General features: G+C 46.2%; 2 protein-coding genes across 4 annotated transcripts in view; one reads left to right on the forward strand and one right to left on the reverse strand.

Moving 5' to 3' along the window:
* Positions 1 to 20,166, forward strand: part of DUOX1 (dual oxidase 1) — a 65,126-nt gene extending 44,960 nt beyond the window's left edge. The window contains exons 28-35 of the mRNA XM_069105674.1: positions 243 to 292; positions 2,335 to 2,462; positions 7,329 to 7,482; positions 9,667 to 9,899; positions 10,130 to 10,288; positions 14,287 to 14,442; positions 15,027 to 15,155; positions 18,006 to 20,166. Coding sequence (XP_068961775.1) covers positions 243 to 292; positions 2,335 to 2,462; positions 7,329 to 7,482; positions 9,667 to 9,899; positions 10,130 to 10,288; positions 14,287 to 14,442; positions 15,027 to 15,155; positions 18,006 to 18,128 — 1,132 coding nt within the window. The 3' untranslated portion in view covers positions 18,129 to 20,166. The remainder of the gene's footprint in view (positions 1 to 242; positions 293 to 2,334; positions 2,463 to 7,328; positions 7,483 to 9,666; positions 9,900 to 10,129; positions 10,289 to 14,286; positions 14,443 to 15,026; positions 15,156 to 18,005) is intronic.
* A 1,093-nt stretch (positions 20,167 to 21,259) lies between these two features.
* Positions 21,260 to 27,613, reverse strand: part of SHF (Src homology 2 domain containing F) — a 29,576-nt gene continuing 23,222 nt past the window's right edge. For 2 of the 3 annotated variants that reach the window (XM_069105946.1, XM_069105944.1), the window contains 3 exons: positions 26,719 to 26,887; positions 26,356 to 26,475; positions 21,260 to 22,428 (listed from right to left, as the gene is read on the reverse strand). In XM_069105946.1, the coding sequence (XP_068962047.1) occupies positions 22,242 to 22,428; positions 26,356 to 26,475; positions 26,719 to 26,887 (476 nt within the window). In that variant the 3' untranslated portion in view covers positions 21,260 to 22,241. Of the gene's footprint in view, positions 22,429 to 25,070; positions 26,207 to 26,355; positions 26,476 to 26,718; positions 26,888 to 27,613 lie in introns of those variants that run through there. The other variant, XM_069105945.1, reaches the window with a different exon arrangement.

A 27,613-nucleotide genomic window follows, 5' to 3' on the forward strand; every position in this document is an offset into this window, starting at 1 on the left:
GGGGGTAAACCAAGGTGTCTATTAAGCCTTTAGGGTATAGAAAGGCTTGGGAAGGCTTTTGGTTTGGAGGCAAGGATGAAATTGAAAAGCAGCCTGAGTTAGTGCTGCTAAATCCTTTCTGCTCCCATGTGCTGCTGAGGGCTGGAGAAGAGCCAGGGGAGGGGGATGGGGAACATTGAAGACTGGAGGTTGGGAGAATTAGTAAATTCTTGCCTCCCCAATAACCCTTTCTTGCCTGACAGATCTGAATTGCCCCAGAAATTCTATTGGTGGTTCTTCCAGACAGTCCCAGGTGAGAACTTTTCCTTCCTGACATGACTATCTCTAATGCCTTAGAACTGGGCTAGACTGTAGATTCTTAGTTCTAGGTTCAAGATTCTGGACCTGTAGATATACTGTCAGCCTTGGAGTCAAGAGGACTTGAGTTCAAATCAGGCCTTAGATGCTTACTGACTATGTGACACTGGGTAAGTGACTTAACCCTGACTACAGAGAGAGAGACAGAGAGAGAGATTGATTGATTGATTGATTTTGGCCCTGCATACTGGGTTCCAGGTTCCAGGATCTGAATTCTCTAGGTTCTGTACTTTGAGTTCCAGTGCATGTTGTCTCCCCTTTAGACTGTGAGTTCCTTGAAATGAGAGACTGTTTTTTGCCTTTTTTTTTTTGTAACCTTAGCACTTAGCAGAGTCCCTGACACTTAGTAAGCATTTAAGAAATGCTTTCTCATTCATTCATTCATTTTTTTGTTCTAAAACTATTTTCCTCAATCTCTAGTGGGTGCTTCCTAATTTAATTCAACAAGTATTTATGAGCATCTACTGTGTGCAAGCTGAAGTCATATGGCATAATACCAGACTTGGAATAGGAAATACCTGGATTCCTGCCATTGACACTATGATCACATTGACTGGGATAGACTGGGCAAATCACTTTAAGTTCTCAGTGCCCTCAGGCAACTCTTTAAGATGATAAATTGCTAAATAGTTGCTGATCTGCGTTGGTTGAGGAAGGCTCTTTCCCAGTGAGATCCTTATATTGAAGTCATAGTTCTAGAACAAAGTGCCAGCACTGTATATTTGAGAGACAAAGATGAAAAACAAAGCAGTCTCTGCCCACAGGGAACTTCCATTCTACATCCTTATCTCAGTGGTCCAGGATTTATAGGATAAATCTGCATACCCTTTTTCCAAGTTATCATGATTTTATAGGCTTTAAACCTTCTCTGACTTTGACTTTCCAACATAAGGACTCATTCTCTCTTTAGTCTGACCTCCCTTACCTCTAGTTCCTTAGTCATTTATTTATTTATTTATTTTTGCTTTTGGAGGGCAATTGGGGTTAAGTGACTTGTCCAAGGTCACATGGCTAGTTTTTGTGTTAAATGTCTGAGGCCAGATTTGAACTCAGGTCCTTCTGACTCTTAGGGCCAGTGCCAGCCATTGCACCACCTAGCCGCCCCCTCCTTAGTCATTTAAAGCACTTCTCCCTGAACCTTTTCCATCTCTGTTAAGTTTTGCATGAGTTGTCACCAGAAGAGCCTGAAGTAATTGAAGTGCAGGGAGAAGTGGAGCTAATCATGTTACCTTACTTTTTCTGGACCAGACCTGTGATTGCTTTTGTATAGTGAGTTCCCAGTAAGGAAACTCCCTTTACCAATGAATATAGACTTTCTTCAACTTATCATCTTAGGAGAGTTACTAGAGACACAAAGAATCTCACAGTCTTACTTGCCCAGTGTCTCATGGCCAGATTGTATCTGAGGCCAGTCTTGAACTCAGGTCTTCTTGTCTCAACAGTCAATTCTTCAGCTACTTTATTACATTGTATATACATTTGTATAGGTCTTTGACTTGGGGTTTATAGGATCTGGGCTCTGGACTCTGAGTCCTCACATGCTGGCACCCAAGATCCAGAGCCCAGATTCAAGTCACCCCAAATAAGAAGATGGGTCTTTCACACTGGAAAGTGTTCAGGTGTGTCTGGTACTTGGAAGGTAGGGTGACAGATTGAGGACAGTGTAACAAGGATGGTGACCATCAACTAGGGACAGTGATAGCGGTGGTGACATGGGTGGCTGTGACAATAAGAAGGATTAACAGTGATAGGAAGAGTGATGTTGACATGGCAACAAAGTCAGAAGTGCTGGTGTTGATGACAGTAGGTCTTTGAGCTCTGCTGAAGATGAGGAAGAAAGTGGAACATTGGGAGAGAGGGGCTGGGCTGCTACTGTTGCCCCAGGGCATGGAGTGGGGAAAGGGGTCCCTGTTTATGCTTTTTCACCTGCTCCCCTTCATGTTCTCTGCTCCTTTCCCCTTATCCCTTCTCTTTTAGGCCTAACAGGAGTCATTCTGCTCATGGTCCTGGCCATCATGTATGTCTTTGCTTCTCACCACTTCCGCCGGCGCAGCTTCCGAGGTTTCTGGCTGACCCACCATCTCTACATTTTGCTGTATATCCTGGTAAGGGTCTTCACTGTTGGTGGGAGTTGGGCAGGAACCCTAGGGAGTAATGAAGGGAGCAGCAATTCATTGATCACTTCAGTGTTCTCTAATTTCTCCCTTTGTTTTTGTCCAGACCTAAATTTATGCATTTTAAATTTTATTTTATTTTTAGTTGGCAAATATTTATTTTCTCTTCCCCCCACTCCCTTCCCAAGCTAAAAGAAAAACCAAATCCTTATAACAGTATGTGTAGTCAAGCAAAATAAATTCTCATGCTGTCCAGTTCCAAAAATATTTGTCTCATTCTACACCCATTCATTACCTATCTATCAGAAGATGTGCAACATACTTTCTCATTGATCTTCTGAAATTGCAGCTGCTCACTGCAATGAGTAGAATTCTTAAGGCTGGGGTGGCTAGGTTGTGCAGTGAATAGAGCGCTGGCCCTGGAGTCAGGAGGCCCTGAGTTCAAATCCAGCCTCAGACACTTAACACAAAAACTAGCTGTGTGACCTTGGGCAAGTCACTTAATCCCAATTGCCCAGCAAAAAAAAGAAAAGAATTCTTAAGGCTTTCAAACTTTATCTTTACAATGTTGCTATTTTGTAAATCGTTCTCATGGCTCTGCTCACTTCACTTCTTATGAGTCTCAGATCTCTCTCAATTCATTCCTTTCTTCATTTCTTATAGCAGAAAAGTATTCTTTTGCATTCATATAACCATATTTTTTTTTAGCCATTTCCCAACAGATGGGCTTCCCCTTAGTTTCCCGTTCTTTGCCACTATGAAAACAGTTGCTATAATTATTTTTGTACATATGGCAGACCTGTAATTTATCCAGGTTCATCCAGCTTGCATGTGTCAGGGGTAGGATCTGAATATAGGTCATCCATACTCATAGGCCTGCTCCTTATTTATTATGCCACATTATTTCTCAGTTTTTCCACTTTCCTTTTAAAACAAAACTTGACTGTTTAGTTGTCTGATTGCAAAAAGAAAGACTCTTCTGACCAACTACAAGTTTCCGTAACAGCATTATACTTTATGCCCATGTTGAGGTTGGGGTCCTGTGATAACCACAAGTAATCTTCTTCCCCACGTCAGTCTTTCTTCATCTCAGGTGATTGGTTTTGGCTCCCCGTATGGACTACTTTGCATATGTTCCTTGTTGGAGCAACCACCTGTTTTGGACCAACATTTAAAAAAAATGTGCCAAGGTCACATTGTTGTTTCCATTTCTGACTTTCAGGGTGTTAGTAACCCCACCCATTTAAGTATTATGAACTTGTCAAAGTTGATGAGCTTGCTCAGAATTCCATTGCACAGATTGCCAATGGAAACATCTTCTGACTCCTCCCATCTTCTCTGGTCCTCCTCAACCTGTCGCTTCACCCCTCCTTCCCAGAAACCCTGTCCCCATACTTCCCTTCTCATCTATTCTTCTCTTTATCTTCCATTCCCCTCTCCTCCCCTCCATTTTCCTTTTCTTTCCTTCATTCTCCTCCTTTCCATTCTCTTCTCTATTATCATTCCTGCCCTATATTCTCCTCTCCTTCCTTTCCCTCTATTCCCTTCTGTTCTCATCCATTCTCTTCTCTTCTTTGTCTCTCATCCTCCCCTCCTTTCTCCTTTTTCCTATTTGCCTTTTCTTTCTTCCAGTCTCCCCTCATCCTGTCTCTTGTCTTCCATTTTCCTCCTCTGCATTTTATTTTCCTCTCCTCCCCTCCAACTTTCATTTATCTTTTCCCTTTTTCCTCCATTCACTTCTCCTCTTCTTCCTTCTCCTGTCTTCTATTCTTATTCTTCCCCCTTATTTTCCCCTCCTCTTCATTTTTTCCCTTTCTTATTCCCTCCTCCCCCATTCTTTTCTTAAAGAGGAGAGGAGTCAGGTTGGTTAGCTATTTAGTTTCTGAACTGATTTTCATTGTTTCCCCAATGTTTTTGGTCTTGGATCTGAGTCCCTCTATTCTGCTCTTATTATAAAAGTGGCCCTCTGCAGTATAGCTCTCAATTAGAAACTAGATTAAATTTTTAGGCCCTTGTAACTCTTCCCCCCCTCCCCAAAGCCTGGTTATTAGCATCAGACTAGACTCCAGACTCTCTTAGGGTTGTCTTACTTCCAACTATGAAATCAAAGTTACATTAGGCATAGTTTCCATGAATATGGAATAAAAGGTCCTGTTGTATTCTGCTTCAGTCAGACCACATATGAAGTATTATGTTTGGTTCTGGGAACCACACTTTAGGAAGGACATTGCCAAGTCAAGAAAGCATCAAAATGGAGAAAGACCTCAAGAATACTCCATCTGAGGATCAGTGGAAAGAACTGGGGAGAAGTTAGCTTGGAGCTAAAGTTAAAAAACTTAGCTTAGAGAAAAGGGGACTTGGGGAAGGAAAGGAGAATTAACTTCAGTCTGTCTTACAGAAGAATGAGAGTTACTTTTCTTGGCCCAAGAGGGCAGAACCATAATCATTAAGTAGAAATAACAAAGAGGCAGTTTCAGGCTTGATGTATGGAAATGTTCCCCGTTAATTAAAGGAATCCAAGAGTGGAAAGGGCTTCTTCAATGGTTCCCTCTCAGTAGAGGTCTCCAAGAAGGCTGCATGACCACCTCGCAGGAATGCTTTATAGAAGAGATTCATGCTCAAATGTGGGTTGGAATTGATGGTCTCTGAGTTCATCTATGACATGCTGACTCTGTAAAGTAGGTCTCAGTTTCCCCCAACTTGAAAAAGAAGCTCTCCGTTTTCTCTGCTTTCTTCTTGATGTAGTTTAATCCAAACCCTAGGCCCCACCATCTTACCCTCAGTGTTAATGAGACTTACTCTTCCCTATTAGCCTGTCACAGAATACTATTAGTCAGTCCCTTCTTAGGCTGCTCCTTTTCAGAATCAGTGACCTTGGTTTTTTGTAAATATCCTGGTTCCATAATCTTCTCTTCCAAAGAAATTGTATCTAATACCTTTATCCCTTCCTTCTCAGCAATGGATAGAACCCTGGCCTCTTTCTAGCTATGTGTTTGCAAGGAGTAGGAAGTGATTTTCCAAGTTCCTTAGACTAGATCAGTAGCTGTGACATGTACAGAACACCCAAAAGAATGTGAGATATTGGGTACTGCCTGACCCAGTATCTCAGGGTGAAAAAGCTAACTCCTTGGGAATCAAGATCCTTCTTTTCTGATCTTCTGCTGGGCTATGGGGCTCCTTGATGGTGAAAGTCATCTTTTTTCTTGGTCCGGGGAGGCAGGAGGCCAAGGAAGGTCCAGGACACTCTGCTAGACAACTCTAGGCTCAATTGCTCCGAAATCTTCCTGCTAATCCCTTCTATTTCTCACTGCAGGATAACTAAGAGAGGGTCTCCCATAAGCTCAGATAAAGCTGCTGCATTTAGGAATCTCTTGGGTATTCAGTAGCAATGTCAAAGTGACAATTAAAGGATTTAGGTACAGAAGAAGAGACTTGGGGAATTGGGGTGGACCAGAAAACCTCACTGTCAAGAAACAGGGAAGACTAAGAGTTAATAGGGCATTAAATGAGCTGGGTGTTATTGTGAAACCTCAAGTTGATGATGAATCTCCAATATATCCCTGTGGTTAAAAAAAAAGTCAATATGAGATTGGGTGCATAAATGGGAGTATAAAGTCAGTCTGTCATTGTATCCAGTATTGGTCAATTGCTTTATGAAAGAAGTATATGGGGAAAATGGAGAGAGTTCACAGAGCTTTGGAGAGGTTTTAAATTAGTTCTGTGAGGAAAGGTTAAGAGATCTGGGAATAATTCTGAAGAAAGGAAGGATGAAAAGTGGCATAAGAAGAGGGTCCTTCAATTCAATTTAACAAGTATGCATTGAGTGCATATTCAATAGAGCACCTGGTACAATTTTAGATAGAGAGGTAATGATGAATAGGGACCAGTGCTACAGAAAGATGAAGGTCAATAAGATTGGGGAGGGGAATGTCATTGGATTTGGTAATCAGAGAAGGTCATTGATGGCCTTTGAGAGACCAGTTCCAATAGAATGCTCAGGGACAGAAGCTATACCACAAGATGTTTAAGAGAGAAAGGAGTGATGGGGAAATTGTTGTCTGTCCTTGGTTCTTTAAGAGGACCATGACATCATGGACGTGATGCCATGACTTGCAAGTGAATTGGATTTAAGTGAGGGAGGGCTGTGCAAAGTCACCAGCCTCACTTTCTCCTCTGGAGCCATCTGGGTCCAGTGACCAGATACACATCAGGATGACTGGAGATGGGAAAATAGAGGCTTGTGGTAGAGATGATTATCTTGAAAAGCTTGATGATGAAAGGCAACGGGAATTAGACAGAATCTCAAGAAGACAATATCAGTTCCACTTGATGGATGCTCAAGCAGTCAATACAAGAAGCTGTATGACCATGTTAATAAGAAGATTGTAGAAGGGATTCCTTTAATAGAGGAGGAGGGAAGAAGGCTAAGCTAAATGGCTTCTCAAGTTCCTTCCATTACAAAGATCACAAGTTGCTTTGTGGGAAATGGTGAAGAGTCGTTCTCAGTTTTCTAAAAAGAAGAGGAAGTTATGGAATTTCCTTCATTGTAGTCATTAAAAATGATCTCATTCATCTCAGTTGGCTTAGGAAGTCAGGGATTTCTCCTACAACCTCTCTGTTAACATGGTTATACATTCTCTGCTAGCTTTTGACCTCAGCACGCCTTAATCACTAGATGTGATTTATTCAGACTTTCTAAGAAGTAGGGCATGTACCCAATATTTGAAGTGGGTGTCTGAGACTCAGGTACAGGGGAAACAGGGGTTTGGTTCTGACTGTCTCTCATCTTGACCTCAGTGGTGAATGGGGAGGGGTATGCCTAGGTGTATGCTGTACTAACTAATTGTGTCTTTTCAGCTCATTATTCATGGCAGCTTTGCCCTCATCCAGCTGCCCCGCTTCCATATATTTTTCCTGGTCCCAGCTCTTATCTATGCTGGGGACAAACTGGTGAGCCTAAGCCGGAAGAAGGTAGAAATCAGCGTGGTGAAGGCTGAGCTCCTGCCCTCAGGTATAACCTGAATGGGAGGGAACGGTAATTATATCATCAGGACCAGGGCAGAGTAGGCTCAAATGCTAAGGTGTCAGGGTCATCTGGTCAACCCCACCACTGTCTCCCTTGACTCTGTTCAGGAGCTGAGAATCCACAAGCCCCCCAAATGCAGGCAGGACAGCATCCTTGTCTGAGATTTCCTGACAAGTACCAGCCAACAGCATAGGGAAAATGAATGAGAGATAAACCAGAAGGGAGAGTAACCTTCATGAAAGTGATTGATGATTCCAAGATCCCTGGCTCAGTGAACCATTCTTAAATCGTACTACTGCATCCCCAGTGGACTAGGGGTCCTGAATTGTTTGTGTCATGGACCCCTTTGTCAGTCTAGTGAAGCCTATGTACCCTTCCTCAGAATAATATTTTAAGTGAGCAAAATAAAATGAATAGGGGCGGCTAGGTGGCGCAGTGAATAGAACACTGGCCTTGGAGTCAGGAGGACCTGAGTTCAAATCCGGCCTCAGACACTTAACACAAAAATTAGCCGTGTGACCTTGGGCAAGTCACTTAACCCCAATTGCCCTCCCAAAGGCAAAAAATAAATAGATTAATAAATAAAATGAAGAACATTGCAAAGGAAACCAATTTTGTTGAAATGGTTATAAAAAAGTTTTTAAACCAAATTCACAGACTTCCAGTTGAGCCCTTTCAACAACAAGAATGTTACATGCCCATTGCCCACTGCTAGACGTCCTTTTCTGGGGACAGGAAATCAAATGCAAACTGAGTTTCTACCTTTCAGATAGGGAGCTCTAGGCTGGAGCTCACTATGAGTAAACAAAGTGGGTGTAAGTACAAATAAGTCCATCTCTGCTGCTTTCTTTCTGTGCAGTCTTAGCCAAGCCATTTAACTCCCCTGGGCCTCAGTTCCTCATCTATAAAATAGAAGGGTTAAACTAGCTCTTTCTAGCACTTGGGTCCAGCATCCCGTACTCTCCCATCATTACTTGCTCTTACAATTTTGTCTTGATGTGTACCTGGGTTCTGAAGCAGCATGAGCCTCAACCCCTCAACCACCATAGATGCCCACGAACACTCCCAAAACGCTGAATGATGATACAAGGTGGGAAAGACTCGGGACCAAAGTCTGAAAATACTCTAAATGTACTGCCCTTCCTACTTTCAGCTGTTCTCCTCTGAGAGGCAGCATGGCAGGGCAGGCAGAATGCTGGACTCAGAGTCAGGAAGACCAGGGTTTGAAACAGGCCTCAGGGGTGGCTAGGTGGCGCAGTGAATAGAGCACCAGCCCTGGAGTCAGGAGGACCTGAGTTCAAATCCAGCCTCAGACACTTAACACAAGACTAGCCATGTGACTTTGGGCATGTCACTTAACCCCAGTTGCCCTACCTTCCCCCCTCCAAAAAGCAAAAAAAAAAAAGAAAAAAAAAAAGAAAAGAAACTGGCCTCAGATATTTACTAGCTCTGTGATCCTCAGTGAGATACATAACTTTTCTGGGACCTCATCTGCAAAACTGAGAGGGTTAGACTGAAAGACCTCTAAGTTCCCTTCCAGTTCTAAATCTTTGACCCTATGAAGCCTCTCACTTTCAACATGCTCTTTTCTTATTACCACGTAGTTCTATTCAAGATACATAACTCCATACCCAATCAAACAACAAGCATTTATTATGCACCCACTATCTACCAAGTACCCATCATCTGATCTTCCTAAATACCATGATAGAAATGCCAGGACAATCACCATCCAGTCTTTCGGGACATCCTTGGCATGGCAGGAATGTCCCAGCAGAATCCCTTAGGTATGACACGAGGTCCTACCTGTGTCCTCTTCTGTCCTTACAGCCCAGAACATCTAAAATCATGACAAAGAGGAGGGAAATGAGAAACAGAACTTGGGAACCCAGTGAGAAATTCTAGTCACAGTTCATTCCCTGAAAAGAGGTACCATAGGAGTCTCCCACATTTTGGTTACTGGCCACCCCCAAGTTGTCAGATTCAGATGATACTATCCAATTTCCCACCCCCACTCCCATCCCTGGGAAGGGAATGGAACATGGGGAGTGGAGGCAGGTAATGTGGTCCCAGCAGGTAGAGCAGGATCAGGACTGCAGGTGGTGGCTTCCTGGGATCTGTAGGTGTAATCATGTCTGGCACTCCCTTGGCTGTCTCCTTTGTCCCCAGGTGTGACTCACCTTCAGTTCCAGCGGCCCCAGGGCTTTGAGTATAAATCAGGGCAGTGGGTACGAATAGCCTGCCTGGCCCTGGGGACCACAGAATACCATCCATTCACACTCACCTCTGCACCCCACGAAGACACGCTCAGCCTTCACATCAGGGCTGTGGGACCCTGGACTACTCGACTCAGAGAAATCTACTCACCCCCACCGGGTGCCAGCAGCATCAAATATCCTAAGGTACCTTGTATATACTCCAGAATCTCTTCCTTGGCCCTGAAGCAGATTTCCCAAAGTATCCCTCCAAATTCCATCCAGGGTCAATAACTCCAGAAACCATAAGAATTGCCCTTAAACACTAGATACTTAAAGCAGTGGGGACTTACCAAGAATCCCCTCATCTCTGATGCCAGGACAAGGTTGGGTGGTCAGACTGCCCTGTGCCTTATTCCTCTCTTCCCTTATGACAGTTATACCTGGATGGGCCATTTGGAGAAGGTCACCAAGAGTGGCACAAGTTTGAGGTATCTGTGCTGGTGGGTGGGGGCATTGGGGTCACTCCCTTTGCCTCTATTCTCAAAGACCTGGTGTTCAAGTCATCAGTAAGCTGCCAACTGCCCTGTAAAAAGGTAAGAACTCTCCCAGGCCCCAACTCTGAGAGGAAAAAACACTGTGACAGTAGCAAATCCCTCCTTATGCCCCCGTGACACCCCAAATCACAACTATGAGGGAAAACTTCCTGTCTCAGTACTCTATTCACTCCACCACCTAGCTGAGCTGGGAAGCATGGTGTCCAAAATAAGAGCAGAAATGTTTATATTTTACTCTACCCCAATAGAGTCAAATCAACAAGCATTTATTAAGCCACTACAATATACCAGGTACTGTCTTCAGTGCTAGGAATGGAAAGAAGGGCAAAAACCAGACTTTGTTCTTATGGCCATCACGTTAATAGTAGCTAGTATTTATACAGTTCTTTAAGGTTTGCAAAGCGCTTTATTAACCCATTTGATTCTCACAATAACCCTATGAGATATGTACTGTTATTACCACCATTTTTCAGATGAAGAAACTGAGGCAGACAGAGGTTAAGTGACTTGCCCAAGGTTGCATAGCTAGTAAATGTCTGAGGCAGGACTAGATCTGAGATCTTCCTGAACCTAAAGCCCACACTTTATTTGACATGGGATCAGGCCACATTTGAAATTGCTATTGTTCAGTCATGTCTGACTCTCTGTGATCCCATAGACCATACTGTCCTTGGGGTTTTCTTTTTTTTAATACTTGAGTTTTTATTGTTGTTGTTTTTAATTTAAAAAAAATTTTTTTGAAGGGGGGAAGGCTAGGCAGTTAGGGTTAAGTGACTTGCCAAAGGTCACACAGCTAGTAAGTGTCAAATGTCTGAGGCTGCATTTGAACTCAGGTCCTCCTGACTCTAGGGCCAGTGCTCTATTCACTGCTCCAACTAGCTGTCCCCCCATGGGGTTTTCTTGGCAAAGATACTGGAGTAGTTGGCCATTTCTTTCTCTAGCTCATTTTACAGATGAGGAAACTGAGGCAAACAGGATTAGGTGACTTGCCCAGGGTCACATAGCTAGTAAATGTCTGAGGCCAGATTTGAACTCAGACCTTCCTGACTCCAGGCTCAGCATTTTTCCTACTGCTGCTCAGTACATCTGAAGCACTAAGATCAATTCTGGGCACCAAATTTTAGAAAAGATATGTTGTAGAATGGAAAACTCTGCTCTCAAGATAATTCTATTATGAATTCCGTCCTTGCTGTTTCTTATACTTTAGGAAATTCTATCTCCAAACCCCAGGCATTTTCACTGGTTGCCCCCTGGACATGGAATTCTCTTCCTCTTCATTTCTACCTCCTGGCTTCCCTGACTTCCTTTAAGTACTAGTTAAAATTCTACTTTCTACCAGAAGCCTTTCCTGATTCCTCCTTAAAAAAGAAAACCTCATGGCCAGTATGGTCTATGGGATCACAGAGAGTCAGACATGACTGAACAGCAACAACTTCAGATGTGGCCTGATCCCATGTCAAATAAAGTGTGGGTTTTAGGTTCAGGAAGATCTCAGATCTAGTCCTGCCTCAGACACTTACTAGCTGTGAGACCTTGGGCAAGTCACTTAACCTGTCTGCCTCAGTTTCATGCCTAATGCTAACTCTCTCTGTTGCGTTTCTCCAAATTATCCTGTTAATACCTCGTTTGTACATAGTCATTTGCATGTTGGCTCTCCCATTAGACTTGGGAGTGACTTTTGCCTTTATAGCCTCAGCACCAAGCATGGCACATAGTATGCTGTTGATACCTGCTCATTTACCACTTACTATTAATGTCCAGAAGAGAGCAACCAGGATAGTGAGAGCATTGGAGAAAATGTCATGTGAGGATGAATTGGAGAAACTAGGAGAAGACAGGGAGATCATGATGTTGTTGCTGTCCAGTCATTTCAGATGTGTCCGATTCTTCGTGACCCCATTTGGGATTTTCTTGGCAAAGATACTGGAGTGGTTTACCATTCCCTTCTCCAGGTCATTTTACGGATAGGGAAACTGAGGCAAACAGGGTTAGGTGACTTGTCCAGGGTCACACAACTAATAAGTGTCTGAAGCCCAATTTGAACTCAGGAAGATAAGCATTCTATCCACTGCATCACCTAGCTGGCCAAGGTCATGAGAGCTGCCTTTGTGTCTTGGAAGGACTATGATTGGGATACACTTGTCGTTCTTGGTTCCTGAGGACAGAACTAGGACCTGCAAGAGACCCGAGTTTGATGTAAGGGAAAATTTCCTACTAATTGGAGCAGTCCTAATATGGATCAGATTGCCTTAGGAACAACTCACTTGCTGAATGGAGAATTGAGCCTCTGAGGATTCTTCCAGCTCTGGGGTTCTATGATTTCACCTATGAGGGCTGGGCCCTGGGTACCTATAAGGGCCCAGGCAAAATTTGTCATGGAGATTCTCTCCAGGCAGGGGTTGGATTGGATAGGGAGGGTGGATCCCCCTCACGGACTAGACACCTGGAGCATTGTCAGGCCCTGGGTATGGGGAGTGACAGAGGTGGGGCAAAGTGAAACTAGCACTCTTTTGGGGGAGGGGCAGGAATTGGTGAGGAGTAGAGGCAGGGAGACTGGGTAGGATTCTTGGGGGAGTTTGGAGAGAAAAAAGACAGCACAGTTCTGGGTACCTTCAGCCAACCTGGGTTGCTTGGCCTCCATTTGTACAAGAGCCTCAGCCTAGGGCCTGAGTGGCAGGCCCCTGCTCGCCTCCCTAGGCTCAGCAGGGTGAGTCACTGGGGCAGGAATGTGTTGGGTAGAGGCACAGCCCATTACCCAGACAGCAATCTAAGAATGACAGGAAACTGTGAGCTCTGTTCCTCAGTTAAGTCATTTCTTTTCCCTCCCTTTCTGCTTGCCCATAACCACCCCTCCTCAGCATCTCCCCCTGACTTAGCATTGAAATGTCAGGTGCAGATTCACCTGTGGGGTCTGCTATTTCCTTCTTCCCCAGGGGCCCTGCACTGAGCAAGGACTGTATATAGGACATCTCCCACCTAAACCTCATAGTTTTGTAGGCATTTGAACCTTTGCTCCCCCATGGACAGTATGGTCCATTCACACAACTGAACAACTTTAGATATGATCCCATGCCCGAGTGTGGGCTTTAGTTTTAGGAAGGCCTGAGAACTAATCCTACCCTTATTCCCTCCCATCGTTGAGCGTAGGCCTAGCCCAGGGGTAGGGAACCTGTGGCCTTCTAGGCCCTCAGCTGAAGCTCTAGTTTCATAGAACAAATCCTTTCATTAAGGGAATTTGTTCTATGAAGTTTGGACTCAGTCAAAGGGCCATGCTTGAGGACCTAGAGAGCCACATGTGGCCTTGAGGCCCCAGGTTCCCCACCCCTATATCATCCCTCTGAGGAAAATCCATTACCCCTTTCCTAACAGGGGTATCTAATCCTTTTTGTATCTTGGACCCCTTTGGCAGTGTGGTGAAGTCTATGGACCCCTGCTCAGAATAATATTTTTAAATGTATAAGATAAAATGGATAGAATTCCTTATATTTATATTCAATTATATTGCAATATTGTTCATATATATTTAAAAAACAAGTTTCACATATTTCAGGTTAAAAATTCCTGGGCTAGAAATATCAGTATTAAGAATGCTCAGTACCAGGGGGCATACATTCACCACATCTCAGAATTCCCCCCATTACACCCTGGTGTAGACGCTCCAAATACTCCTTGGCCCTCCGTCCCTGGACTCACAATTTCAGATACCCCATAAAATCTGCTTCATGTCCCCCTCCTCCACATACTGAGTATGCCTGTGAGGGACTTTGGCTCTCCCATCAGAGGCCAAGATCCTTCTTGAGATTCCTTCCTTCTCTAAAGTTGTCTACACCCCCACTTTCTGGTTGCAACCACGTCCTTGGGCTGGGAGCTCCTCTAATCTTGTCCCTCTCCTAGAACAATGTGCGGAGAGGACTAAGAGGGATGGTGAGGGGAAGGGGTATCCTTGGCGTGAGAGTGGGGAGAGACCCTTCCAGGTTTGGTGTTCCTTGAGGGAGAAGACCGGATGTGGGGGTGTGATTGTGGCCCGGTATCCCTAGATCTATTTCATCTGGGTGACGAGGACCCAAAGGCAGTTCGAGTGGCTGGCAGACATCATCCGGGAGGTGGAGGAGAACGACAAGAAAGACCTGGTGTCTGTGCACATCTACATCACTCAGCTGGCTGAGAAGTTTGATCTCAGGACCACCATGTTGGTGAGGACGAACGGGGATCTCCGAGTGGAGGTCATATCTGGTTGGCCTTGGCCCAGCTCTCACTTCTAGTTCTATTCATCTACCCGCTTCCAGCCCACAGTCAGTCTATTGAGCTCTCTACACCATCCCTGGTCCCGTTTTTTACAGGCAACTTGTGCTGGGCCTGGAGTCAGGAAGACCTGAGTTCGAATTCAGCCTCAAACACTTACAAGCTGTGTGACCCTGGGCAAGTCACTTAACTTCTGTTTGCCTCAGTTTCTTCATCTGTAGAATGGTGAAAATAATCCCCATCACCTACCTCATAGGGTTGTTGTGATGAGTGAGATAATATTTGAAAAGTTCTTAGTGGGTGGCTAGGTGGTGCAGTGAATAGAGCACCAGCCCTGGAGTCAGGAGGACCTGAATTCAAATGTGACCTCAGGCACTTAACATTAGCCGTGTGACCTTGGGCAAGTCACTTAACCCCAATTGCCCTGCCTTCCCCCCTCCAAAAAGCAAAAAACTAAAAAAAAAGTTCTTAGCCCAGCACCTGGCACACAGTAGGCACTTAATAAATCCTCCTTCCCTCCCTCATTCTTTCTTAGTACATCTGTGAGAGACACTTCCAGAAGGTGCTGAATCGGAGTCTCTTCACTGGCCTGCACTCCATCACCCACTTTGGTCGTCCCCCCTTCGGCCCCTTCTTCAGCTCCCTACAGGAGGTCCATCCACATGTAAGTATCTAGACCCTTAACCCTCTTCATAGTTCTAGGGAAAGTTCCCTTGACCTCTCCAACAGACAGAATCTGTTGCCACTGAGGCCCTGGGCTCCAGGAGGTGGAGAAGAGAATGGAGAGGGGAATTGTGTACCATTTATGGTGGGATGGAGTAGGAGGCCATGTAGGCTACCTTGCCCATGAGGAAAATGCCTCAGAGGAAGAGGCCATCTGGTGCAGTGGGTACAGATAGGGATTGGACCTGTGATTTCATCAGTATTGGGAACTCCCATGTGAGGAAACCCCTCCACCAGTGAGGTCAGTACCTTCTCTGCAACTTCTAATCATGGAGAACTGTCCAGAGAAGTGGTCTCAGACTCAAGTAAAAAGAGCCACTGATCTGCACAGAAGGGTCCTTACAGTCACATGTTGACTTAATTTTAAAATATAATGTTATCTCTATTTTATCATAATTTTATTTTGTTAAATATTTCCCAATTACACTTTAATCAAGTTCAGTATACCCTCAGAGAGTATCAAGGGACACCTTCAGAGCCATAGTATATGTCATAGGCTGGATCTGAACCCAGTTTTCCTGGTTCCAAGGCCAGCCTTCTAACCTTTACAGCAAAATGCCTTTCATAGCATAGCATGTAGCATGCTGGATTAGAATCAGAAGGACCTGGTCCTATCTCTGACATTTGGTAGCTGTGTGACCCTGGGCAAGTCACATCAATTTGCTGGGCCTTTTTCTTCCTCCTCCTCCTCCTTTTTTTATTTTTGGAGGCAATCAAGGTTAAGTGACTTACCCAGAGTCACACTGCTAGTAAGTATCAAAGGCTGGATTTGAACTCAGGTCCTTCTGACTCCAGGGTCAATGCTTTATCCACTGCAAAACCTAGCTACCCTCCTCCACCTTCAGAAAGGGGTTGATAACATCTGGCAGCTAGGTAGCTCAGTGGATAGAATGCTAGGCTTGGAGTCAGGAAGACCTGAATTCACATTGGGTCTCTTGACCCTGGGCAAGTCACTTAACCTGTTTGCTTTAATTCATTGGAGAAGAAAATGATAAAGCACTCCAGTATCTTTGCCAAGAAAACCCCTGGACAATGTTGACATGATATGATCCACAGGGTCACAAAAAGTCAGACAGGACTGACAGTCAACACAATCCATACCCCAGAGGGTCATCATAAAACTCAAATGTGGCCTTTGCATATTTTAAATCACTGTATAAATGGCACTTCTTATTTTTTGTGTGTATTTCTACTTGCTGCCCAAATATTAAGCCATCTCTCATAACTGACACTGTTCTTGGTGAAACATAGGCGTGGGGTGGTCATATACCCAGCCTTTGCCTCCCCTCAGCATGGTCACTGGGTACCATATTTCCCTGTCTTCACTGAGTACATTTTCCCAACTCTTCCTACTCTTTCTTTACCTGGAAAGCTTTCTCCATGAATAACTGTCTTGGGGTCTCCTGAGTCCTACTATGCCCCATCAGATTCTGTAAAATTCCCTCTGGTAACCAGGCTGGAACCACAGGAATTGTCTCTTGAGTTCTGTTTCCTGAGTTGGACCCTTGTCTTTATCTCCAGTTCATTCATTCATTCATTCAATTATTACAGACAAGACACAATATTTAACATTTGATGATTAAGTCCCATAGATATATCTTGCATCAGACTAAGCATTTTGCAGGACATTGTTTTCCATTGAGTATTTTCTTTTTCATTTTAATGGTCAACTGCCATTGAGATTGATTGGATGGTGAATGATTAAAATAAGTGGTAAACTGGATAGTGTAACAGAAAGCTCTAATGAAATATAAGCTCTTTGAGAGCAGAAATAATTTTAAAATTAATAATTGTATTTCATCTTTAATTTCAATAAGCATTTATTAAGTTCACATTATTCACCAAGTACCATAGTTCTAGGCATTAGGGATACAAAGACAAAATGAAACAATCCCTGTACTCCAAAAGCTAACATTCTACTGGGTAGGGGGGAGGGGAACAACGGATAGACAAATATGAGTCATATACAAAATAAATACAAAGTAATTAGGGGATAGCACTAATAAATAGGGCAGCTAGGTGGCGCAGTGGATAGGGTACCAGGCCTGGAATCGGGGAAGATTCATCTTCCAGAGTTTAGATGTGGCCTCAGAGACTTCCTAGCTGTGTGACCCTGGGCAAGTCACTTAACCCTGTTTGCTTCAGTTTCCTCATCTGTAAAATGAGCTGGAGAAGGAAATGGGCAACCTCTCCAGTATTCTTTGCTAAGAAAACATCAAATAGGGTCACAAAGAGTCTGACACGACTGAAAAACGACTCAATATTTATTAATAGGAGAATCAGGAAAGACTTCATGTAGGAAGCAACATTTAAGCTAAGCCTTAAATGAAGATGGGGATTCCAAGAAGGAGAGGTGAGGAGGGAATGTTTTCCAAGCATGGGGGAACAGCCTATTGCAAATGTATGGAGGAAGGAGATGGAATATTGTGTATGGAGAATAGCTAATAGGTCAGGTTTTTTTTTCATTTATGACTTTGTATTCCCAATGCTCAACAGAGTGCTCTGCACATAGGAGGTGATTTTTGCTAAATTGAAATGGAAAAAACAAAACATTGGACTAAAGATCAGGAGACCTTGGATTCTAGCCTTGGCTCTGTCACTTGATGACTGGCCTCAGCTCATTCATTCCTCCTTCATGCCTTCTGAGGACTGCTCTTCCAGGCTCTTCATCTTGACACCGATGTCCCCACCCCACCCTTGGCTTCTGACTTCTCCCCACAGCTGCTGAGGCTGTGCCAGTCCAGCAGCTTAGCCTTTTCCCCTTGGTCCTTCCCTTTCCTTCTCTCTCCAGGTGCGGAAGATCGGGGTATTCAGCTGTGGTCCTCCTGGCATGACCAAAAACGTGGAGAAGGCCTGTCAACTCATCAACCGGCAGGACCAGACTCATTTCTTCCATCATTATGAGAATTTCTGAGGCCAGATAGAGAACCTCTCATTGCCTACCTCTGCTCAGCTGGAGCTCAAGGAACAGCTCCTGTCTAGGCCTAGCCCAGCCTTCCCTTTTCTACTGAGGTATTTGGGGCTTCACATGATTGTGGTCACACATGAGAACCCAGGCTATGCCCCAGCCTCTTGACCTGGAACCATGATGGTTACTGGGGGAGTAACATGAAGATCCAAGGCTGTGGTGGAGGGAAACTGCTTATTTTTGTGGGGGAAGAGAGGAGAGAAAATAGTCCCCTCTCTTGTTGTCTACTGTTTCTGTGCTGTTCCCTGCATTTGTGGGGTAGGAGTATTCTTGGGGCACAGATGCTGGCATCTTTGAATTTTCCCTACTCCATGTATGTGAGAAAACATATGTAAAGGGCTTTGCAAACCTTAAAATGCTAAATATTAGCCCTATCAGATTCTGCTGTTGGGTTGATGTAGCTTTGGAACAATGGATGACTAGAGAGGAGAGAGGAGAGTGGGACCATTTAACCTTTTATCTTTTCTTGGATTTGAAGACTTTCCTTCCTCTCCCCACTCAGCCTTCCCTCAGGATCCTAGTCCAATTGTACAGTCTTGTCTCATACTTTTTTTAAATAGCCCTAGTTTCATTCCAACACAGACCATGGCCTGGGGCTTTCTATCCCAGTCTTCCATTCATTCAGGTAACTCCCCTCCCCCATTCCAGCTGGAATATTTTCATTCCATTCATTTATTGTTCTATTCAAATAAATCCCTTTTCTGCACTTCTTAGTTCTGGGGTCTCTTAATTCTGCCCTCTTGCCAGCTAAACTGAAGAACACTGACCCAGCTGATGTTTGCATCAGGAACATCCAGGACTGGACAGTTGCTGATGTCTTAGGTAGGCTGGTACCCAGTGATTCTGGAGACTGACACTCATCTCAGTCTGTCACATCCTCTGTGATTCCTACCTGGTTGGGAACTAAGGGAAAGAAACTTAAGGTTTTCTCATGAAGAGGCTCCTTATCCAGTCTCCCACATTTACTAGACATGATCCCTGATGCCCAAAAACTTCCCTCGGGGAAAATGAGTGAAATCATTTCAGATCTGTTTAAAGTTTAGGTCTTCTCAGGTGAGAGGAGACGCAAGTGTATATTGGGTTGAGGGTTGGAGGATGGGTGGAATCAGACGGTAGTGAAGATTCTTTGACCTGAAATCAAAGAAACTGGGCTGAAGTCCTGGTTCTGTCTCTTACTAGCTGTTACTTACTACCCTAGACAACCTTCAACATCTCAGCCTCAGTTTTTCCCTGTGAAATGGGGATAACACTTGCATTAATTACAACATAGGGTTATTGTGAGAATAATGCCATATGAACCTTCAAATACTGTGCATCAACATAGCAAGTGGAGTCATGAGGAAAAAAATATCAGTCAGTGCTTGGGGGTAAAAGGGTACAAATATTAGAGAAATGTATTCTTTGTTATCCTGGTCCACTCACTCCTTTCTGGGCCCTGATCTCTCTCAAGCCCCATTTGGCAGTGTTAAGTGGACTCTGCCCTCCTGAGAATGTGGAGAACATAGCCAGAAGAGAACCTGGACTTCACAGATATATTCGGTTGGTTTTCCCACAACAAAAAAAATTCTCATGCTTAAGGGAAGCCCAGTATATGGGAAGAATGAGGGAGGACATTTATTCAAGAAACTTAGATTCTTTTGGGAGTTGGGGAAGAGACCTACATGAGACAGAAAGAAAAAAGCTTTGGGCCCTGTCTTGAAGTCCATAACACTACACAAGGAAACCCTTAAACCATCACAAAGATATTCTGGTTAGGAAGACCAGGTTGGTCCATGATGTAATAGGACTGACAGCCTAGCCCGGGGTAGTCACAGAGAATTTTCCAGGGTTTTTCAGAATTAGAAAGACATCTGAGAGCTTCTTTGGTTATTTGGTCATTGGCCCTTGGTGTGATCTGTACTGTCTTGGTTGTTGCCAGTAGTACTATGATGAGGTACAGCAGTGACCTGGTGATAACCATAACTCAGCACGGTGGTTATTTCTCAACTAACTTTTTAGTTACTGCCCCATACCTCACTTCCTTCTTCAGTCCAGGTTGTGGGCTCGGAGAGATGCAATAATGCCCTGCTAATAACTGCCTGACACTTGGCGTGTCCATCTCTCTGGGCCTCTCATCTCTAAAATGAAAGGATCGGACTAGATCAGAGAGGTCCTTAACCTCTTTGTGAGGTGAACCCCTTTGGCAGTCTCTTTTTTTTTTTTTAATAATTTAAGGAAATTCAAAATTTCAGGTAGCTAGTGGTTATGAAAATAAGTGTAATTTTCCGTTAAGTTCATGGGCCCTGTGAAATCTATCCACCGACCCCGAGAACCCTTGGCCTAGATAAAACCTCCGAGGCCTTTTCTACATCTAAGGCGAAAAAAAAAAAAAAGGCTGAACCTGTCTCTGATCCCGGCCAACAGTGGACAGACCCCGGGGCTCCCCAAACTCTCCCGCACTCGCAGTTAGAGGTGGCCGCCAGCAGGGGGCAGGGAGCACTCACTGAAGCATCTCCCCTTTCCCGGGGCAGGGCGGGCAGGCTCTGCGCCCATTGGCAAGGTTTAGAGCTGCGTCCTAGGCTTTGCCCAACGAGCTGGGCGCTGGCTTCTGCCCTCAACCCTGTTTTCCCTGAGACCGCGGTGATACGGCTGGTCTCCTCGGAGTGGCCAGAGCAGAATGCTAAAGAAAAACCAGCCGAACCTCTCTGTCCTCTCCTAGCGGTCTCCGCCCCCCGCCCTTGGGGCCGGATTTCCCCCCTCCCCCGGGTGCTCGGCTTTTCGCGAGTCTAGGTCTCCTTCCTTCCCCCCGCCTACACACCCTCCTTCCCTCTCCCTGCGTGTGTCTCCGGCTCTTTGTCTCTCTCTCCAGCTCCCCCTCCTCCCTAACAAATGATTCTTGGCAGGAAATTGAACGCGCTCCTCGGGGAGTCTTGCTCTTACGCGCAGTATTGGAGGCGCGGGCTGCTGGGAGGGAAGGGGAGGGGGAGGGGGGCAGCGACACGCCGCCGCCAGACGCCTCCCCGACCCCAGCGCAATCCGGGGTGGGGGCGGCGAGAGGGTAATGTTTTGACATCTAGTCAAAGAAAAAGAACTTGATGCTTCAGGAAAGTGCATTTCACAGCCGTTCAGTGTCGGCTCGGAAACTGATTTATCAACAGAATCTGTTCGCGCTTCGCTGCTTGCGGATCCCCTCCCACCCCCAGCAACACAGTATCTCTTCTCCCCGAAAGTCCTGGGTGGGGGGGGGGGGGAGGTAATAATACTGGCGCTGAGCCAGGGAGGACAACCCGCAGAACTGGCTCCCTCGGCCTCCCCTCAAATCCTCCCCATTTGCCCTGCCCCCAAGATCAGGCATTACCAAACACTATATCCCCAATTTCTGCTTCTCTTTTCCCCTCCTTCGCCTCAGAGACCTGGCAAGGGACTTCTTTAGCATGGGGATGGACATGAGTGTTGGGGGAAGGTTGAGTTGAGTCAGAATGAGATGGCCACTAATTGGTCTGGAAGCCTGCCCCATGCCCATCCTCCAACAGACCCCCAAACGCCTGGGAGCTTCTGCAGGCGCCAGGGCTGAGGTCTGAGGCCCTCTTCGCCATTCAGGTTCCAATCTTGGAAAAGGTTGTGCATCCTGGACCTCCCGAAACCTTATGAGGGTGCCATGGAGGCCCAGTCACCCCTGAATGTCTCTTAGGCCAAAACTATCCTAGCAGCAGAAGGTGGAGGCGGTTCCAGTTCCAGAGGACCTTAGAAAGGGAAGGAGGTCCAATCCCCAACTATTCATTGCCCCAAGGCATCTTCTCTTAGGGGCTTTTCCCCTACCCGCAAAACCCGACTGACTTTCCCTTTTAGAATAAATTAAAGAAGCTTTCATCTGAGCCTCTGGGGGGAAATGGAATGGGAGGGGGACAAGGGGAAAACGGAGGGGTTCCTAGGGACCGCCTAGGTTCTGGCCAATACTTCTCTCCCAGGAAGAAGCTATAGTTCAACAGCTGATTGGAAGGGGGCCAGAAGGACCGAAAGAATCCTAGGTGGGGGCAACTTTTCAGCCCTGGGTCTGTGATGGCTGCTGATCCTCTGGTCCTACAGAGTTCGGATGGCCACTGGGTAGAGCAGAGACATGTGCTCAGCCCCCTTGATGGGCAGCTTCCGGCTGGCGTAGTGGTGCACGATCTCTGGGACGCTGCTGAAGGGCGGGCTGTTCTGGCCCAGCACGTACTTGTGCTCCTTGGTTCGAGAGAGTTTCATGTGCATGAAACCCTGGCTGCTCCTGAGAAGAAGGGAGGAGAGCTTGGTAAACTCCAGAGTAGCTGGCCGGGCCTTCCTCCTGCCCCATGCCTTACAGAGTAGGGTGCTAGTGAGGTAGGGTAGGGGATCTTCTGATCTCCCCCAGTCTCAGGAGGCTGTGAAGAATAGGGGATCTCCTGATCTCCCCCAGTCTCAGGAGACTGTGAAGAATGGGGCAAAGCTGAGAGGGAAAAGAGGTTGGAGAGGGACTTCTGGTCATGAAGAGAGCTGCTGTATATATACACAGGTGGTGGAGAAAGATGGAAGAAAGGTGTGAGCAGAGTAGGAGTTGGTAGAAAGAAGTCCCAGCTATGAGCACTACCTGAAAGTGTCAGGTGGGACAGGAATGTGTGAGTATGCAGGGTGTGTGCAGACCTTAGAAGGTGTGACTGAATGCCAGGAAGGCCCTCGGTCCCCCAGCATGACCACCAGAGAACTAGAACCTCCTGTGCCCTGACCTGTGCTTACAATAGCTCTTTGAGGAGAAATCATGGCTCTTTAGCTGGGGGGTAGTGCCTAGCCTGGAGAATGCTTTGGTGAGTCAAATCAAAACAGGGTTTCTAAAGCTGTTCATCTGTGTCTCCTAGGAGCTGGCACACTCCTTGGGGCTGCAATCAGATGAGACAACTAAACCCTAATATGTAAGAATAAGTCAGAAATAGCTAGCTTTCGCTGAAAGACCTGAGCTTTGGGGGAATTACTGCACTGCACCCTCCCCCTCCTTCCCCTAGCTTCATAGTCCTGCTATTCCTCTCCCCACCACCTCTGAAGCATACAAACCCTCCCTCCTCCAAAGCTGCACAGGCCTGTCTGTGGCCTCAGATAGCTCCTCCCCATTCCCTCCTACTATCTGGCCAGGCCGGGCAGAGAACCTCCCTTGGGCCTCTGTCTACCTCTCCCCCCCTCCTTCCCCTCCTCTCTTCTCATCAGTCTGGGATGATGTCATCTGTGTTCAAGACTGCAGCTCTTCTCCCTTGGTAGAAGACACTCCATTGCCTCCCCTGAATCCTGGCCCTGGTCTAGGAAACAAGCAAGGGGAATGATTGAGGGTTGGTCCCTAATCCACCTAAAGTGCGCTTGTAGAAAGACTGAGCATTCAACCCAAATACCCTTAACAAGAAAGAGAGGAGTCCATGCCTAGACAACAGATTGTGTCCCCAGGAGGAGCAAGGATGCAAAAGTCTATGACACCATCTTGGAGTTTGTTTTCAACTCCCACTTAAACTTGGCCTGCACCAGTGTTAGGCACCAAGCCTGAAACCACTTTATTTCAGGTGTTTTGTACTGTTTTGGGGATGTTAACATGATGGGGGAGGGCAGAAGATATAATGCACTCCACCCACTGCCATGCACATGCACACTAGTCTACCCTGGGTAGGATTCAATGGATTTAGAGTTTGGAAAAGGGAAAATATAACCTCATATATCCTCACGTACCCCATAGCAGTTCTGCCCCCCTTGAATCTCTGTGCTTTAATACTCCAGCCCTGAAGGCCCCATAGGACCAAGGGCCTATTAGTCCCTTGACCTAATAATCACCCTTCCTTGGTGAGGTCCAAGGTCAGAAGAATGCCACCTTCCTCTGTCTTCTCCAAATTCCCCACCCTGTATGTGGAGGTCAGAGTTCGAAGTGGCTTCTCTTTAGGCCCTTAACTAAGAAGGACTTCTGAGGGGAGAAAGGAAAGAGAGAAGCTAGGAAGAAGGGAGAAAGAATAAGATGGAGGAAGGAAAAAAAATGAATTCCCTGCAAGCCTTAATGAGCAGGTCATCCCTCTCCCCAATCCCACCTCTTCCACTGTGCCCTGAGGCTTTTGCCAGCAGCAAGACAAATACTCAGTCTGCCTCATGCTGCCGGTGGAGGTGGGGGGGGGGGGGTCATTCATCTGCTAATTTGAGGAAGATAATGACTGGGACCCAAGGCTCCAAAGCAGATCAGCCCAGAAGAAAATAAAGAACTAGGAAAGAGACTGGTGGAAGGCAGAAGGATGAGGTATATATGGAAGGGTGGGAAAGGAACAGAAATAACTAAACACTTTACTCTGTTCCTAGGACCAAAAACACCCTGTTGTTCAGGTGTGTCCTACTCTCTCCAATTCTATTTGGGGTTTACTTGGCAAAGATACAGTACAGGTTTGCCATTTCCTTCTCTAGCTCATTTGAGAGGCAAGCAGGGTTAAGTGACTTGCCCATGGCTATACAGTGTCTAAAGCCAGATTTGAACTCATGAAAATTAGTCTTCTTCATTCCAAGCCCAGTACTTTGTTTACCTAGTTGCCTGCCCAAACACCCTGACCAGTGGTCAATGGCCTTACAAGAAAGAATCACTCTATGCCAGGGACAGAGTTATTTCCACTGAGCTGAACTTCCTTCAACATCTGGACTGACCAGAGAGCTGCCTGGTGGCTGGTGCACTGGACAGTCAGGAATCTATGCTTGCCTACTGATGCAGAGATGACCTAGGACCTGTCTTGGGCCTCAGTTTATCCTCTCTGTATAGTATGTCTCCATATGATAAAAGGGAAAGTAGAAGGACCCCCAGGGAGAAAACCACAAGGGACTATTACCATATAAATGACCTAGTTCTACCTAGGCCACCTACCCCTCTAGGAGACAGGACATGGGAGTCTCTGACCCCCTGAGGCTGGGGATGGCTTTGGGAGGAAGCTATTTAATTACCAGAGAAGGCCCTTCCATTACAGAGAGATGGGAAACCATAATTATATTTCAAAGAAGTCCATTTATATGCAAATGAGGTTGTGTTGGACAGATGCTGTAAGGGTCAGATCAGCAACCCCACCACTACCAACAGCAGCCAGTCCACTGCTGCCCTGGGAGTTTGGCTCACAAAAATACCCCTGCTCACACTCCCCTCCCCCCCATGAATAGAGCAGCACTATCAGAGGGCCAAAGTGTTTCCCTCTCCCCTCCCCACATCTCCCCGATTTCAGTTTCCCACTTTATGGAAAATGGTCTACAAGTCATAATTTTGTTAATTGCCCTAGTCATTGAAATCTGCCAGGGCCTTGCAGACTAAGTGGCAGTGTTCAGACTAGAACCCACATCTCTCTGGGTGACAGTTTCCTCATCTGTATAAGGAAAGGGTTAGACTGAAAGACCTTCCCTTTCAGTGCTAAACCTTTGACACAAAGATGACTCTGCCTGTATGATCTCACTTTTGTAAGGCAAACAATCATTCGTGTATTTGGTAGACAGGAGTTTTCATATCCGGTATTTACTTATAGTAGGGGGGGATATGCTTGGACTATTACTGAGAGTGTCAGTGCTGGTGAGGGGGTGAGGGAAGACAATGGCCAGTGCTGATTAAGTGATCCGTCCTGGGCAACTTTTCCTGGATGTGATGTTCTTATAATGGCGATATGGGGGTAGCCAGCACCACCTTTTTCTCTGGCACATTTTGGCAGCCTCTCTGGGTGTATGGGCTCTGCCAGGCTTTTGGAGGCCTAGGGCCCAGGTGTGGTGGTCAATAGATGCCTATCTTCAATGACTGGTTCAATCAGTGGTTATGGTCTGCCTTTATGACAGGGGGACCAGAGGCAGAAAGAGGGCCAGGTGCTGTCTGTTGCTCACTCTGTACCTCTTCTAGGCTTATCTTCTAGAGATTAAGTGCAGGCTCTTATGGCACCCAACCACACCCCCTTTTTCTGAGTGAATGAGGGCCCTTTCTTTAGTAGCATGGACAGTGCCTGGTGTCTTCTGAATCTTCAGAAATTATAAGCGGGAAGGGCACACTCAAACTTGGCCTGAGTATAGAGGTAGAAAATTAGAGACCTTCCCTGCCCCCATTTTGAATGAATGTCAGAGCTGCTCTTTCCTTGAATCTGCTAGGCCCCCCTCCCCTCCCATCACCCTACTATTCACTCAGCCAGCCCTTCCATCCACCTATACTCACTTGAGGGAGAGGGAGAAGTCATTCTTGCTGGTCTCACTGTTTCGAACCAAATAGCTGGCCTCTTTGCATAGCCTCAGCAGATTCTCGGCATCCGTTCGGCTGATGGCCCCATGGTACCAACTGAAGGGAGAAGGAGGGAGGGCATCTCTGCTTGTCTCCCTCTGGCTACAGCCATGTAGGGAGTACCCATTCAGAATGCCCCCTCCCAGGCCATGCCCTACAGGCCTAGGCTTGTTCTCAGGGACCATGGGGAGGCCTCCCATTGCAGGGCTTGGGTTGGGGGGTAAGTACCCAAGTCCAAGAGTCTCAGCAAGAGGTGGGGGTGATGGTGGGAGGGAGCCCCGATGGGACACAGACACTCACACCTGGTTTTCTAGAGGAAGGGCTGGGTCTGTCCACTCCCCCAGGGGGCTGCTGGGCTCAATGCTCAGGGGCTTCAATGCCTTAGAGTTCCCTCCAGGAAGCCGAGGAAGGGGCCGACCCTTCTCTTCCCTGCTGGGTGACAAGCAGTTCTCCGACCCTTCAAACTGGGCTGTGGAAAAGAAACAATGCTTATTACAAAAGCTGGCTATATCCTGGTTTGGATGGATATGGGCAGTATCTCCTATCCCTTAGACTTCCCACAGGCAGTATAGGGACACTAAAGGACATGCAAGGAACCTCATGCAGGTCAGGGGGCCCCATGGCCCCATGTATAAATGTATGTATATGTGACAGAAAAAATAAGCCCACCCCCTCCCTCCAGAATTTGATGGTATTTTATATTATTACATGCAAGGCCCCCAGTTACAATGTTTGGTGGAAGAAGGAAGTGTGGGGAGGAGGGGGAAAGGGAAAGTTGGAAAGAAGAGAAGAGAAAAGGAACACAAGAAACCACTTAAGCTTTTCCCTCTAGGGTGTCTAGGCAGCCTTCTCCATTCCATCCCCCTAAGGGTGGCTTCCATGCTGATAATATTGTTTCTCTCCCCTTCTCAGAGTTCATTACAGTTCCCCACATCTCGCTGCCAAGCCACTCTCCAGAAATGACTTATCGATCTTAGAACAATTACTAGATTCCCTTCAGTGCCATCCTGACAGGCTAATCCTGCCCAGAGCTTCTGTTTGCCTGCCTGCCCTCCCTCCTTTCCCCTGAAGGACTGAAATCACTTTCTTTAGTCTCTTCAGCCCCTCCTTCCTCTCCCTCCCCGATATGCACATACAGCTGCCTGGGCTGTCTTGTCTGTTCTCTCTTGTCCCCAGATCAGGGCAAGCCTGCCAG

The sequence above is a fragment of the Petaurus breviceps genome, unplaced genomic scaffold, assembly GCF_028583685.1.
Source record: "Petaurus breviceps papuanus isolate PSGF00001 unplaced genomic scaffold, PetGlider_PUasm1.0 77, whole genome shotgun sequence".
In the NCBI taxonomy this organism is placed as follows: domain Eukaryota; kingdom Metazoa; phylum Chordata; class Mammalia; order Diprotodontia; family Petauridae; genus Petaurus; species Petaurus breviceps.